This window comes from Leucoraja erinacea, chromosome 1, assembly GCF_028641065.1.
Source record: "Leucoraja erinacea ecotype New England chromosome 1, Leri_hhj_1, whole genome shotgun sequence".
Taxonomy (NCBI): Eukaryota; Metazoa; Chordata; class Chondrichthyes; order Rajiformes; family Rajidae; genus Leucoraja; species Leucoraja erinaceus.
The window spans coordinates 139,011,743-139,028,460 of NC_073377.1; the positions used below are offsets into that span (position 1 = coordinate 139,011,743).

At 43.3% G+C, this 16,718-nt stretch overlaps 1 protein-coding gene across 9 annotated transcripts in view; it reads left to right on the forward strand.

The window, feature by feature from the left end:
* The window catches only part of trim2a (tripartite motif containing 2a), a 139,795-nt gene that overhangs the window by 109,599 nt on the left and 13,478 nt on the right, over positions 1–16,718 (forward strand). For 8 of the 9 annotated variants that reach the window (XM_055644325.1, XM_055644334.1, XM_055644308.1 and 5 more), the window contains one exon: positions 11,786–11,966. In XM_055644325.1, the coding sequence (XP_055500300.1) occupies positions 11,786–11,966 (181 nt within the window). The remainder of the gene's footprint in view (positions 1–11,785; positions 11,967–16,718) is intronic. The other variant, XM_055644343.1, reaches the window with a different exon arrangement.

The window sequence follows — 16,718 nt, forward strand, 5'->3', positions numbered from 1 at the left end:
AAACAGGCCCTTCGGTCCACCGCGTCCACAACGACCAGCTGTCCCCATGCACTAGCACTATCCAACACACACTAGGGACAATTTTACATTTATACCAAGCCGACTAACCTACAAAACTGTGCGTCTTTGGAGTGTGGGAGGAAACCAAAGATTTTGGTGAAAACCCATGCAAGTCATGGGGAGAACGTATAAACTCAATACAGACAGCACCCGTAGTTGGGATCGAACCGGGATCTCTGGCGCTGTAAGGCAGCAGCTCTACCGATACGCCACCCTTGCAGATGGGTAGATTGAGAATTTGTCGATAGAAAGAAAGATGATAGACTATGAGTGTGGTGTACAGCAAGGATCAGTACTCGCCAACAACAATTACTTACACTATATAATCTATGGTTTACATTTTGGAACAAAATCATAATCTCTTAAATTTATAGACTTCATAGTTGGAAGAGGAGAGAGCGAGCTGTGAGGGTGACGGAAAGAGACTCCAATATAATTTGGGGCAAAGTGGGCAAATAAGCCACAAATTGCTGGAGTAACTCTGCAGGTCAGGCATCTAACATTTGCCAGAAATTGCCCTCCCCATTTCCCCCTCATCCCCTCCCCCCTCTAGAGTCTGTCTTAAGAAGGGACTTGACCTGAAATGTCACCTATCCATGTTACCCAGAGATGTTGCCTGACCCACAGAGTTACTCCAGCACTTTTTTGTAAACCAGCATCTGCATTTCTCTTTGTCTACAAATATATGACTGATGCAGTTTATCCAGTTGTCTTCCAATAACAGAATGCCACAGTTCTCAAATCAAACTAATGTGTGCAAGATATGTTTCTTGGTCAGTGTGCTGAGGAACAGGTTATTTTAAATCTATTATTGTGCAATAAAAGAGGGTTGACAATGTTATAAAGCAGATGTTGTTAAAGTGATTATAAAATCATATAACTTTATTTGTCCAAAGATTATGTACACCTACCAATATTTTAAATGTAAATAAAATGCACAGGAATATAAGAATTAGAAACAAGACCTTTGACACTTTGAAGGTAGACAGAAATGCTGGAGAAACTCAGCGTGTGAGGCAACATCTATGGAGCAAAGGAAATAGGCAACGGTTCGGGTCAAGACCCTTCTTCAGACTGATGTGAGGGTGGGTGGGGGGTGGGTGGAGCAGGTGGAAGAAAGGAAGAGGAGGAGGAGCCAGAGCGCTGAGGGAGAGCTGAGAAGGGGAGGAGAACGTAAGGAGTACCTGACATTAGAGAAGTCAATGTTCATACCGCTGGGGTGCAAACTGCCCAAGCGAAATATGAGGTGCTGCTCCTCCAATTTACGGTGGACCTTACTCTGGCCATAGAGGAGGCGCAGGTCAGAAAGGTCGGATTTGGAATGGGAGGGGAAGTTGAAGTGCTGAGCCACCGGGAGATCAGGTTGGCTATTGCGAACCGAGCGGAGATGTTCAGCGAAGCGAACTAGGACCCCAGCAGTCTTTCCAGGTGTGGCAGAGGTTCACCTGTACCTCCTCCAACCTCATCTATTGCATCCGCTGCACTAGATGTCAGCATAACATCCTCCTTCCTCACTTTGACCCTTTGAACCTACTTTACCCATTATCAAGATTGTGTCTTGTCTTTGACCTCAGTTCTTCTTTCGTATATTTTCACATTTTTGGATTTCTTCAATGTTTAGAAAGCTCTTGACTTGTTCTGTGTGAATGTAGCAACTGAGCCTCGACAGCACCCATGTAGAAAATTCCAATGATTCAACACACTGTCAAGGAGGACATTTCTTGTCATCTCAGTTACTAAAACACTTACCTTATTTTGACACTGTCAGCCCCGGTTTGGGAAATCGAGTGGATGTGGAAAGGATGTTTCCACTGGTCAGAGCCTCAGAATTAAAGGGCGCTCTTTTAGCAAGGAGGTGAGGAGGAACTTCTTTAGTCAGAGGGTGGTGAATCTGTGGAACTCATTGCCACAGAGGGCTGCAGAGGCCAAGTCAGTGGAAATTCTTTTGGCAGAGATATGCAAATTCTTGATTAGAACTTGTCAAGAGTTATGGGAAGAAGGCAGGAAAATGGGATTATGAGGCAGAGATCAGTCATGATTGAATCTCTATTGATCGAATGGCCTAATTCTACTATAACTTGCAATCTCGGACAGAAGAGGAGGCAGGATGACCTTGATCAACCTCAAAACATTTGACTGCAACAATCAGGGGAGAATGGAAACACAACCCTCAAATCTGAATTCCCACAGAAATTCATTTCCATCTTATACTTGCTCCACAACAGATTCAAGCCAAAATAATAAACAGCCAGCCTATAAATATGCCAATTTTTAGTGACGACTTAGAATAAATACAGTTGCATTATGGCCCAAAATATTTCCCAATCTTTTTCCCCTCAACATGATAAATATATAATCCCAGCTACTTGCTCCGTAGCTCTCTATGTACTGGTGAGTCTCTTGGCATGTCATCAGCATAAACGCCTGTGGGTGCAGGAGCTAATCTTCTAAACTAACAGGGAGCTGTTCAACGTTCCATTCAAAACCAAGATTACCATATAGTGAAAGGCCTGGAAAGAGTGGATGTGCAGAGGATGTTTTTCACTAGTGGGAGAGTCTAGGACCAGAGGGCACAGCCTCAGAATGAAAGGACACAGCTATGGAAAAGATTTGAGGAGGAATCCCTTTTGAAAGAGTGGTGAATCTGAGGAATTCATTGCCACAGACGGCAGTGGAGGCTGTCAATTGGTATTTTTTTGGTAGACATTGACAGATTCTTGATTAGTACGGGTGTCAAGGATTATGGGGATAAGGCAGGAGAATGTTGAGGGGTTGAGAGGGAAAGATAGATCAGCCATGATTGAATAGCGCAGTTAACTTGACAGCCCGAATGGTCTAATTCTGCCCATTGTAGCTGAATTACAGGATATAGACTACACTTGCTCTGAAATTAAACTCCAAACCATCCTGAAGCAGACGACAGGATGGGCTTACACCCAATATCTTTGAAGTAAAGATGGACAAAAAATGCTGGCGAAACTCAGCGGATGAGGCAGCATCTATGGAGAGAAGGAATTGGCGACGTTTCGGGTCAAGACCCGGAAGGGTCTTCATCAGACTGAGAGAAGACTGAGGGGCTGAAGAAGGGTCTCGACCCGAAACATCGCCAATTCCTTCTCTCCATAGACGCTGCCTCACACGCTGAGTTTTTCCAGCATTTTTTGTCTACCTTCGATTTTTCCAGCATCTGCAGTTCTTTCGTAAACCTTTGAAGCAAAGTTCCTCTTTCAATCTGTTCCTGCTGTATCACAATGCTGCCTTACATCACACTTAAATCACCAGTACATAGAAAACTACGGAGCAAGTTTTAGTAGTTGGGGTTATAAATGTAGTCAGCATAATGTAGTCAGGTGGACCTGTTACTGAGCTGTATGCCTCTAGAATGCTAATAAACTATGGAAAACATGCAGCAATTTCAATATCTCAAGTGCAAACCCTCAACAATGTCAAACACCACCGTGGGCCATCACAGCCTTTGATCATTTAAGGAAGAGATTATTTGAAAGCCGATTTCTCAGACTGTTCATGTACCGTCTTCATTGACATGGATTACTACAGCAAGCATCCAAAGACACCACAACACTGCTTCTGAAAAATCCTCCAAATTCACAGGAAGGACAAGCAAACCAAAACCAGAATGCTTTCACAGGCCAACGATCCCTGTAATAACTCTTTCAGATATACTTAATTAGCTGTATTGGATAGGCCACAACCTTCACAAGACTGACACAGATTTCAAAAGCAGAAATGCCATTCCAAGCTCTGTCATGGGAAGTGACCAGAGGGAAACCCTTCCTTCAAGAAACGCGATATTTCCATCAACGCCTGGCAATCTTGTGCTCGTGACTGTTCGAAGTGGAGAAATAGCAATTTGGATTGTACTGAACATCTAAAGACCATGTATTGGGACCAAATAGAAGCCCTGTGTAAATGGCGGAATGTGCACAATACCACAAATTATTCAACCGACCCACTGTCCACGACCTATCCCATCAATGACCCGACATTGGCTGTCAGCCAACTATAAATGACAAAACTATAAGTTTTCCTCTACTGCACAGCATTCCACAAGAACTACACCTTATGCAAAACTTATATTTCATTATGTTCTTCATTGGTTTTGATTGGTTGCATTCCATCCTCCACTCATTTATCAATTTCTTGGCCATCTTTTGTTGAATTCTAAAGCATTTTCAATCTGCGGAAATCTCTCTTTTCCTGACAACTTTATTTTTTATTTTTTAGCTTTTATAGCATACTCATTTCTCCCCATAATTACGATTATAACACGAGAGTGCATTTCAGTTGCAAATTACTTTACATATTCTCTCTTTTAGTTAGGCATAGAGATATGCAGGGAATGGAGGGGTATAGATCACATTCAGGCAAAGGTTAGGAGATTCGTTTAACTTGGCATCATGTCTGGCATGACATTGTGGGCCGAAGAGCCTGTTCCTGTGCTGCACTGTTTTATCGTCTATGCCAGCCGATAACTATTCATTGTTATTCCCTCTAACATAGGCTCTCAATTCAGCCAGCCTGCCTCGCATACCAACATTTCATAGCTATTTTACTAGGGTGTGAGATTGCAACCTTCACTTGGTCCGCCCTGTTTCAAAGAATGCAATCAACCCGGCGTGCACAATCAAATAAGATCAAATAGAACAAGTTGTCCTACAACTTTAGGCTGTGCACGCCATAAGCTAGAAGAAGATAGCTATTTTACTGAAACTTACAAAATACTGTCAGGGCATCGCTAGGCTGGATGCTCCAAGGATTCTACTACCCTAGGGAAAAGCAATCTTTCTTGGATCATTGAGTGCACTGACATTGGTTTTCCAGCAGTGTTTCTTTTATTGGTATTGTTTTGGAGCCAAGTTGTTTGGTATAATAGAGTGGATGAGGTGATGACTGGTGCGAGTCGTGTTAAAGATGATGCAGATATCTTTGTGGTTCATCGCACAGTCATGGGCGGCACGGTGGAGTAGCGTTAGAGCTACCTTCTTACACCGCCATAGACCCGGGTCCGATCCTGACTATGGATGCTGTCTGTACAGAGTTTTGAATGATCTCCCCGTGACCTGTGGGTTTTCTCCGAGATCTTTGGTTTCCTCCCACACTTCAAAAGTATAGGTTAATTGAAGATAGACGGTCACCGGGTGGTGCTGTCAGCCATGGTAGCCTCACCAACGGTCTGTCTGTCTTTTCATCTTTTTTGTTATTTTTAGTGTGTTTTAAAAGTATGTGTTTAATGTTCTCCGGTTTGTTTTATGTGGGGTGTCGGGGAAACTTTTTTTCAATCTCTTACCTTGCCGGAGATGCGATTGTTTTCCGGATCGTATCTCCGGTAGCTCTGCGGCCTAACATCATGGAGCTGGCGGCCTTGCTCGAGACTGACTTTGAGGCCCACTGCGGGAACGTGGACTTACCATCGGAGCCTGCAACCCTTGCCTGGGATCAACGCTCCCATCGCGGCCTGAGGATTCCAGCATCGAGGAGCTCATGGTCTCGGATAGAGACTGATGTTAGGAAGCTCCAAGCCGCAGGAGGTCGGACCAACCTCGACCCGGGGTCCGATCGCCCAGCGCGGGGGATCTGAGATCCCCTGATGCGGGAGTTTGATCGCCCCGACGCGGAGGGCCCGACCGGTGGCCGCAGGAACCAAGATCGCCCCGACAGCGGAAGGTTTAAGGACAAAGAAGGGAAGAGATTGAACTTTTTATTTTCGCCTTCCATCACAGTGAGGAATGTGGAGGAGTCACTGTGGTGGATGTTTATGTTAAAATGTATTTTGTGTCTCTTGTTGCATTTTATTGGTATGACTGTATGGCAAATGAAATTCCTTGTATGTTGCGAAACATATTTGGCTAATAAAGTATGATTATGATTTTATGATTATGAAAATGTTGGAGTAACTCAGCGGGAACCAGGCAGCATCTCTGGAGAGAAGGAATGGGTCGAGACCCGTCTTGGTGCAAATGTAAAATTGTCCCTAGTGTGTGTAGGGTAGTGTTAATGTGTGGGGATCGCTGGTTGGTGTGGATTCACTGAGCTGAAGGGCCTGTTTTCTTCTTGTATCTCTAAACAAAAAAAAACTAGGCTAGGAATGGTGCCATGAGTGATTTTCTTTTTTTTTTTTTGTCCGATTGAAAATATCAATTAGAAAGAAGCACCCCATTTGAATTAGCGTTGTCTGCCCCTTTCCGTTGATCACATCTTGCCAGAGAGTTGTGACACTTCCTCCCCTGCTTGGGAGAAAGTAAACAACAGTGGATCAGTCTTGTTTCCCTTAGGAATATAGGCCTGGTTTGGTTTGAGATTAGAGTAGCAGTTTTCCTTGGTCTTGTCAAGGCTTCGAGGGCTGTGACCTATGTGCTGATCATTCACCTTGCGGAATTAATCAGTGCCTTATCAAGTAATCACTGTAATTTACAACCAACGCACTCCAATCTTGGTGTCGGGAGAACAAAAATAACTGTGTTAAATTAGGAGGGCAGAGAGAAGACCACTAAATATCACTGGTGGACAAGAATAAGGAAAATCCCAAAGCATTTTGTAAGTGAAGATACACACAAAACGCTGATGTAACTCAGCGGGACAGGCAGCATCTCTGGAATGGGTGACGTTTTGGGTCGAGACCCTTCTTCAGACTCAACCCGAAACGTCACCCATTTCTTCTCTCCAGAAATGCTGCCTGTCCCGTTGAGTTACTCCAGCTTTTTTTGTTTATCTTCGGTTTAAACCAGCATCTGCAGTTCCTTCCTACACAATTGGGACAAGAGGGTACCGAGTGAAGGAATCGGGCTTATTGGAGACCAAAGGAAAGCCTGTCCTCCGAGCCAGAGAATGTATGAAACAAACTGCTGGAGTAACTCAGCGGGACAGGCAGCACCTCTGGGTGTTTGGTCTTCTAGAATGTATGTTGGGTATTAACTGAATATTTCTCTGCTGAATTTGCTGTGGTGACGAGCATTGTAGTTGGAGAATTCAGTGAGGGACAATGCAATTCCACAATCACTGGGCATTAAAAATAGTATATTTAATGTCCAAATATGTTTAAATGTAGATAATTAGCAGTGAATTTTAACTTCCCCAATAAAGACTGGGATCGCAACAGTGCCAAAGGCTTCGATGGGGTGGGATTTTGTCAAATGAGCTCAGGAAAGTGATGTAGTTTTATTGGCTTCAAAGTAGTTATGTAGAATGACACGGATAGTCCCAAAATTCAAGTTCTGAATTAGGGCAAGACCAACTCGGTAAAGTTGCTTGGAGTAGGTTCTTTGCAGGCATAGCAACATAGAAAATAGGTGCAGGAGTAGGCCATTCGGCCCTTCGAGCCTGCACCGCCATTCAATATGATCATAGCTGATCATCCAACTCAGTATCCTGCACCTGCCTTCACTCCATACCTCCTGATCCCTTTAGCCACAAGGGCCACATCTAACACCCTCTAAAATATAGCCAATGAACTGGCCTCAACTACCTTCTGTGGCAGAGAATTCCAGAGATTCACCACTCTCTGTGTGAATTTTTTTTTTCCTCATCTCGGTCCTAAAAGATTTCCCCCTTAGCCTTAAACTGTGACCCCTTGTTCTGGACTTCCCCAACATCGGGAACAATCTTCCTGCATCAAGCCTGTCCAACCCCTTAAGAATTTTGTAAGTTTCTATAAGATCCCCCCTCAATCTTCTAAATTCTAGCGAGTACAAACCGAGTCTATCCAGTCTTTCTTCATATGAAAGTCCTAACATCCCAGGAATCAGTCTGGTGAACCTTCTCTGTACTCCCTCTATGGCAAGAATGTCTTTCCTCAGATTAGGAGACCAAAACTGTACGCAATATTCCAGGTGTGGTCTCACCAATACCCTGTACAACTGCAGTAGAACCTCCCTGCTCCTATACTCAAATCCTTTTGCTATGAATGCTAACATACCATTCGACTTCTTCACTGCCTGCTGCACCTGCATGCCTACATTTAATGACTGGTGTACCATGACACCCAGGTCTCGTTGCATCTCCCCCTTTCCTAATCGGCCACCACTCAGATAATAGTCTACTTTCCTGTTTTTGCCACAAAGTGGATAACCTCGCATTTGTCCACATTATACTGCATCTGCCATGCATTTGCCCACTCACCCAGCCTATCCAAGTCACCTTGCAGCCTCCTAGCATCCTCCACACAGCTAACACTGCCCCCCATCTTCGTGTCATCCGCAAACTTGGAGATGGTGCATTCAATTCCCTCGTCCAAATCATTAATATATATCATAAATAGCTGGGGTCCCAGCACTGAGCCTTGTGGCACCCCACTAGTTACTGCCTGCCATTGTGAAAATGACCCATTTACTCCTACTCTTTGCTTCCTGTCTGCCAGCCAGTTCTCTATCCACATCATTACTGAACCCCCAGTACCGTGTGCTTTAAGTTTGTATACTAATCTCTTATGTGGGACCTTGTCGAAAGTCTTCTGAAAGTCCAGATATAACACATCCACTGGTTCTCCTTTATCCACTACTAGTTACATCCTCGAAAAATTCTATAAGATTTGTCAGACATGATTTACCTTTCATAAATCCATGCTGACTTTGTCCAATGATTTCACCACTTTCCAAATGTGCTGCTATCCCATCTTTAATAACTGACTCTAGCGGTTTCCCCACTACCGATGTTAGACTAACTGGTCTGTAATTCCCCATTTTTTCTCTCCCTCCCTTTTTAAAAATTGGGGTTACATTAGCTACCCTCCAATCCTCAGGAACTACTCCAGAATCTAAAGAGTTTTGAAAAATTATCACTAATGCATCCACTATTTCTGGGGCTACTTCCTTAAGTACTCTGGGATGCAGCCTATCTGGCCCTGTGGATTTATCGGCCTTTAATCCATTCAATTTACCTAACACCACTTCCCGGTTAACCAGGATTTCACTCAGTTCCTCCATCTCATTTAACCCCTGGTCCCCTGCTATTTCCAGCAGATTATTTATGTCTTCCTTAGTGAAGACAGAACCAAAGTATGTTTATATGTATGTTTCTATGTTTAAAATAGTTATTCAATTGGTCTGCCATGTCCTTGTTCCACATGATCAATTCACCTGTTTCTGACTGCAAGGAACCTACATTTGTTTTAACTAACCTAACTAATAGGTACTCTGGAAAGATGGATACTTTGAAAGGTATTAATTAAAGGTGAGAGTTCAAGGTATGCATGTTCCTATTAGAATGAAGGGCAAGACAAGAGGACTAAGGAAGCTTGGATGACCAGCTAGGATCAAGTGTATCCCAAGTGTATCCCTGGAGGAGGTTACTGAGGAGCTTGCGTAGGAAGGACATAGGAGGGCGAGAATGGAGCATGAGAGAGCTCTGGTGGATAAGATTAAGGAGAATCCAAAAGGTCAGGCAGCATCTCTGGAGGACATGGCAAGTGATGTTTTGAGTTGGAACCTTTCTTAAAAATCTAGCTCCTCGATTATTGTTTCTCCTCTGCTCTTACTGTGTAGAAAGGCATGAAAATCAAGGAACTTGGGACAGTTAGTGGAGATGTCTTGAGCACTGTTCGTAATGCAGTGGTAGAGATGTTGGATGGTCTAAGATGTATGAAGGTAGAGAAATTTCCCATGCCTGATCAGATATATCCCTGGTTACTGGGAAGCTAGAGAAGAAATTGCAGGCAGACTGTTAGGAACCTATTGGGAACCTGACGGGAAACTTTTTCAATCGGAGAGTGACAGGTACAAAAACAGCATTTAATACTGAGTTGGACAGTTACATGGATAAGAATGGTTTTGAGCGATATGGACCGAACACGGATAGATGCTAACATCCTGGTTGGCATTGACGGGTTGGGCTGAAGGGCTTGTTTCTGTGCTGTATACATCTGACTCACTATGATCCCTGGCTGAGAAATATGAATCTTCGTCAGACACGGGTGAGGTCTCAGAACACTGGAGGATGGCTGATGTTATACCTCGATTTAGGCAGAGCTGCAAAGAGAATCCTGTGAACTATCCATCAATATGCCTTTCTATGGTAGGACAGTTAATGGAGGATCAACTGAATCCCACAATAGAAAGCAAAGAACAAACGACACTCAGCTGAGCCAGATACCTTGTGTCACGTTTATTCCAGAAGCCCCTTTTACCTACATTCTCACCAATCATAACCCGTGTGCAGATAAGGCCAATTATTGCGTCTAACCTTGCAGTTGTTATTGAGCTGGACCTTCTCGTGAGGCTGTTGGCAAGTGGCCAGCGGGGACAGGCTGTATGCAAAACCAACGTGGGCCTGAAGGCGCCACAGGATTCTGAAAGAAAAGATGTACGTTCATTTTGAGGTTAATTAGGGTTTTGTGCATGCGAGACAATGTCTCACGATTTTCATTGAGTTTTATTTGGAGAAGTAACCGAAAAGGATGATGAGTGCAGGTGCGTAGATGTTGCCTGTATGGACCTCCGCATGGCCTTTGAGGTAGGCTGCATTGGTAGTCCACACGTTAGGCTGCTCTGGAAGGTTAGGTCACATGGAATCCAGGGAGAGCTAGCCCACTGCTAACACATTTGGGTTCACAGGAGGAAGTAGTGGTGGAAGTTTGCGTTTTCAGAATGGAGACATGTAACTAGTGGTGTACCTCGTGGGTCAGTGCTGAGCCCAATGCTATACTGTGTTAATGATTTAAAGGAGGATGCACAAAGCATGAACAGCATCACATATTTTGCTTGGGCAGTTTACAGCCCAGTGGTATGAATATTGATTTCTCACTTCAGGTAGCCCCGGCATTCCCTCTCTCTCTATCCCTCTCCCACCCAAGTTGTACTAGCTTCTCATTTTCACCCTATAAATAGCTTTCTTTATTATTGTTACTTTTTTGCATATCTTTAATTCATTGTTCCTTATCTCTCCACATCACCATCTATATCCCTCATTTCCCTTATCCCTAACCAGTCTGAAGAAGGGTCTCGACCAGAAACGTCACCCATTCCTTCTCTCCAGAGATGCTGCCAGTCCCGCTGAGTTACTCCAGCTTTTTTTGCCCATCTTCAGATTAAACCAGCATCCGCAGTTCCTTCTTACATATGATTCATAAGTTTATGGATGATACCAAAATAAGTGGAATAAATTTCTAAATTGATTTCATCATGGATCCAAACTTCATCGATCATTGCAGCATTCACATTTATCCTAGAAACAGAAAATAGGTGCAGGAGGAGGCCATTCGGCCCTTCGAGCCAGCACCGCCATTCATTGTGATCATGGCTGATCGTCCCCTATCAATAACCCGTGCATGCCTTCTTCCCATATCCCTTGACTCCATTAGCCCCTAGAGCTCTATCTAGCTCTCTCTTAAATCCATCCAGTGATTTGGCCTCCACTGCCCTCTGTGGCAGGGAATTCCATAAATTCACAACTCTCTGGGAGAAAACGTGTTTTCTCACCTCAGTCTTAAATGACCTCCTCTTTATTCTAAGACTGTGGCCCCTGGTTCTGGACTCGCCCAACATAGGGAACATTTTTCCTGCATCTAGCATGTCCAGTCCATTTATAATTTTATATGTTTCTATAAGATCCCCACCCCTCATCCTTCTAAACTCCAGTGAATACAAGCCTTCTAAACTCCAGCGAATACATTCAGAAAATCCTAATAATGTCTGCAAGAATTGTGGAGATCTTCTCCATCCATTTGGCTGAGAATATAATGCAAGCTAACATATTTGAAATTCTCTCCCAACAGGTCAAACTAGGCTCTGGGAAGCTTTTGGGACCGAAAGGGGTGGCGGTGGATCGTAATGGCCATATAATTGTGGTGGACAACAAGGCATGCTGTGTCTTCATCTTTCAGCCTAATGGGAAGCTGGTCACAAAATTTGGTAATCGAGGAAATGGTGACAAGCAGTTTGCAGGTACACTTGATGGTAATACTTGAACCCCATTTCTTGCCTCTTCTACACACACCTTTGCATGAAAACGGCATACTGAAAACCTTTTGGATAAATTGCATATGCCTGTCCTGATCTTAACCCAAAGGAGATACAAATGATTTCCATTACATCGTTGTAAATGGTTTATGTACAAGAATTATAGATCCAAGAAAAGGGAGAAGCTGACATAATGCCTGCAAACGTTCAGAAAATAGTCTTCTGGAGAGCAGATGGAAGGAACTATCTCATTTTGGCGTTCAAATATACTCCAATGTCAAAAATATATTTTGTCATGTTCTAAAGTGAACATGGCATGAATCCTTGAAACGTGTTCCAATTGTTCAGATTGTCCTGTCATATAATAGGGTCTTCCATCCCTGTAACCAGGACAAGTAGCCAAATGGCCTACTCCTGCACCTATTTTCCATGTTTCTATGAAAGTAGGAACTCCAGTTGGAAATCTATAGAACCTAAGTAATATCTTTAGTTTTAGGAATACAGCAGGAAAACAGGCCCTTCGGCCCATCGAGGCCATGCCAACCAGTGATCCCAGCAGGGACAATTTACAATTATACCAAACGAATTAGCCTACAAACCTGTATGTCTAGAGTGTGGGAGGGTCACGGGGAGAACGTACAAACTCACGACAGATAGCACCCGAGGTCAGGATAGAGCCCGGGACCCTAGTGCTGTAAGGCAGCAACTACCACTGCGTCACCGTGCCACACAATGATTAAGCTCTATGTTCCCCATCTTCAAATGAGGCAGGATCCAACTCGCTTCAGGTAAATGCTTCAGTTTTTACCCTTTCTTCTTGACAACCAACTGAGGTCAAAAAAGGCCGAGTCGACTGTCCCTGTCTGTTTCCTGACAAAAGCCGTTTTTTGTTTTTTTTCCTCTCTGTGTTATCACAAAAATGCTGAGGGCCATGGGAACAACAGAGTGTTTGGGTCCTGATAGTATCATGACTTTGTGCCCTGTTCATCATGCATCATTGGAGCGTTATGGGACATGAAGTGTTAATTATTCGCAGATGGTCTGTTTATGAATACTCATATTGGGGTTTTCCTGAGTTACTTCAAGGGTTTCTTGAAGTTAGAGAAATCAATATTCATAAGCTGCCCAAGTGAAATATGAGGTGCTGTTTCTCCTCTGCACTCTTTCCAAAGATTCAACATCCTTTATGTAATTGGGTAACCAGAACTGCGCGCAATAATCCAAATATGGCCTAACCTATAACCAATGAGCTGCATCATGACTTCCCTCTTTCCCCCCACCTCTCCCCCCCCCCCCCTCTCGCCACCCCCCACACCCCCCCCCCCCCCCTTGTCCCCCACCTCTCTCCCCCCTCCCCCTCTCTCTCCCCCTCGGGACACTGTTATATATTACTAGACCAAGTGGGACCCATTGGGTTCCTGTCACACGGGAGGCCTGGTCCCTCGACGCAACCCGTTCCCCAACGCAATATTCCATCACTCACCCATAACCCCCAATTCCACAGGGGAAGCTCATTTCCCCTTATTCACCCTCCCTCTTTATAAACTAAAAAAAATTCCAATTGCACTTGCTGCTAGGAAAAATAATCCAATTGCACTTGCTGCCAGGACTCAGTGTCCTTGGATTTACAGCATTGTAGCGGGCAGGGTTACATTCCCATGGTGACGTCATAGCTGGAGCTGCCACTGCAACTTCAAGTCATTTTTCGGAATGTGGGGTTTTGTAAAGTTGAAAATGTGAATAACTTGTAAAATATAACATCAATCTAAACAAAACTTATTTTTTGCACATCACATGACAATGGTGAGTAAGGTGGTGGAAAAATTGTAGCGCTATCGTGTACCGTTTTTGCGCAAATAGAGCAACAAACCGGGCAACAAACAAACAAACCGGTAAACAAGATGAGGGTTTTAGTAATATAATAATAATAAAAAGAAGAATTAAAAAAAATAGATATCTAATAGATAATAGATAGATGAAGTAAACAGTTGTCTTACTTCTGTGCTTGAGCATTGGTATAGGATTTCCAAAAGGTCTATTTGCATGTTGAATTGGTAGTACGTAAGGCAAATGCAATGTGAGCATTCATTTCGAGAGGACTAGAATATAAAAGACGGGATGTAATCCTGAGGTTTTATAAGGCACTGGTCAGACTGCATTTGGAGTATTGTGGGCATTTTTGGTCCAGAGGAAGTTTATGAGAATGATCCTGGGGATGATTGGGTTAACGGATGAGCGTTTGACAGCTCTAGTCCAGTACTCGCAGGAGTTTACAAAAATGAGGGGGGGATCTCTGAAATAATGAATAGTGAAAAGCCTGAATAGAGAGGACTTTTCCACTAGTGGGAGAATCCAAGACCAGAGGGCACAGCCTTAGTATAAAAGGATGTATCTTTAGGAAGGAGATGTTGAGGAATTTCTTTAGCCAGAGAGTGGAGAATCTGTGGAATTCCTTTACACAGACGGCTATATATTTAAAGCGGAGATTGATAGGTGCTTGAAGGGGGCGCTGTTCTGGCTGCAGCCATGGCAGCAGTGCGTCAGCCTTTCAATTTTATTTTTTATTTTTAGTATGTTTTTTTAAAGTGTTATTTAGTGGGAAGGCTTTGGTGGGGGGGGTGTGTGAAGGGAAAGATGGAGAGGCGAGCCTGATGGCCTATCAAGGATCGGCGAGTAGACTCAATGGGCAGGCGCAGCGTGGACTCGGCGTGGGCGGGTAATTCGTTCCTATGGCATGAACGCCTTGGCCAGTAGACGCTCCCTAGAATTATATGGGCCCTCATAAGCATCTTCCATTCAAGGTTAGTGCTATCTCTTAGTGTATTTGCTTGTGATGATTAGTGTTTCTCCAATTTTTTTGTCTGGGTATTGCTGTGTTAGGTAGTTCCGAATCTTGTTTCAGCTTTGCAGATGCATTAACCGTTCACACTCCAATAAGACCATTTTTGAGGTGTGTATCTGTCAGAATGTGCTCATCAGTACTTGGTATCTTCAACGCCTTTGTGTTGTTTCACATTCATTTTGAATGTATTGTTCATAACATGGATAACTATGGGTTGAGCCGCCACTTATATATCTTGAGTCCATTTTAATATTGATGTCATACCACTTAATGTTCAAATGAAATGAATATAACAACATCTGGGGGGACTCTTTTAGAAATGGAGGAGGACGGCCAAAATTTTTTGTGCCTTCCACCACAGTGATGAATTCTGTGGTGGATGTTTATGTTACATGTTGTGTCCTGTTTATGCATTTTATTATTGTTTAAGTGTTTAGGCTTACTAAGGAACTGATTTTTAGTTTAGTGATACAGCGGGGAAAAAATTGACTATAAATGTGCTTCAGCCCACCGAATCCGATTACCGGTGTCAGGTGGGATGCAGGACATCGGGTATTAGGGAACGATTCATCCTACACAGTAGAGGGATATTTAATTCTGCTCCTATTGAACTTTTCGGCCAGGCACTCCCTAGATTATATGGTGCCATAAGCAATTCAAGGTTAGTGCTATCTCTTAGTGTATTTGCTTGTGATGATCAGTGTTTCTCCAATTTTTTTTGTCTGGGTATTGCTTTGTTAGGTTGTTCCGAATCTTGTTTCAGCTTTGCAGATGCATTAACCGTTCACACTCCAATAAGACCATTTTTGAGGTGTGTATCTGTCAGAATGTGCTCATCAGTACTTGGTATCTTCAACGCCTTTGTGTTGTTTCACATTCATTTTGAGGCGTGTTGCCCTGTTCTGTAGCCACTTCACGGATTGTATTTTCTGCTGTGAGCCTTAATTTTCTGTCTAGTTTGTAGTCCAATTTGAAACTTTAAGCAATCCCTTCATATATCTTTCAGTTTCCAAAATTCCCTGATCACCCATGAAGATGCTACTTTGCATATTCTCAATCACTTTCCTTCCCCAGATAGATTAACTTCAACTGTTACAGAGATCCATGGTTATACAGTAAAGAAACAGGCCCTTTGGCCCAACTCATCCATGCTGACCAAGATGTCCATCGCCTTTCACTCGAACTGGAGGGAAACCAAAATCCTAAGGAAGGGTTACACTAGATTGTCTGGGGTATAGGATTCAAAGCAGTAATGAGACAGGTGAGAAGCTGGAAGTTGACCCAGAAGACAATAGCAGCGAGTTCAGTAGACAGGACAAGTAAGGGGCACTTTGGTTCAGAGTTTTATTAGCTTTAAAATAGTTACGTTAAACAACTGGTCCACAAATTAAAGTTCTAACATTGGTTATCAGTCGGCAAAGACATGGGAAGAACATACAAGCTTTCACAGTGTGATGGTGAAAGTTCATGGTGTGCATGTTCTAGGCAGGCACCATGGGTGGAAAGGAAAATTGAGTTTCTGGATCAAGAAAAATCAAGTGTGTCCTTGAATACAGGGGATTGAGAAGCATACTTAAGAATGGAAATCAGAAGAGCTAAAGGGGGGTAGGAAATATGTTTGACAAACAGGATTCAGGAGAATCTAAAAAGATTTATATATTAATTAAGGGAAGTTGGTGTAACCAGAGAGAGGCCCAAGGAACAGCATTTGCTGGAATCTTGAGCAAACCACAGTGCTGGAGTAATTCAGCAGCACTTAAGGAACTAAAAGTGTTTCAAAAATTCACAGCACCCACAGCCTTTTTATATTCTCACAACACAATGGTTACATGTGGATTCCCTTTTAAAAAAAATTTTTTTTTAAATTCATTTGATCAATGTTTCTGTAGCCTTTCTGAAGAAGGGTT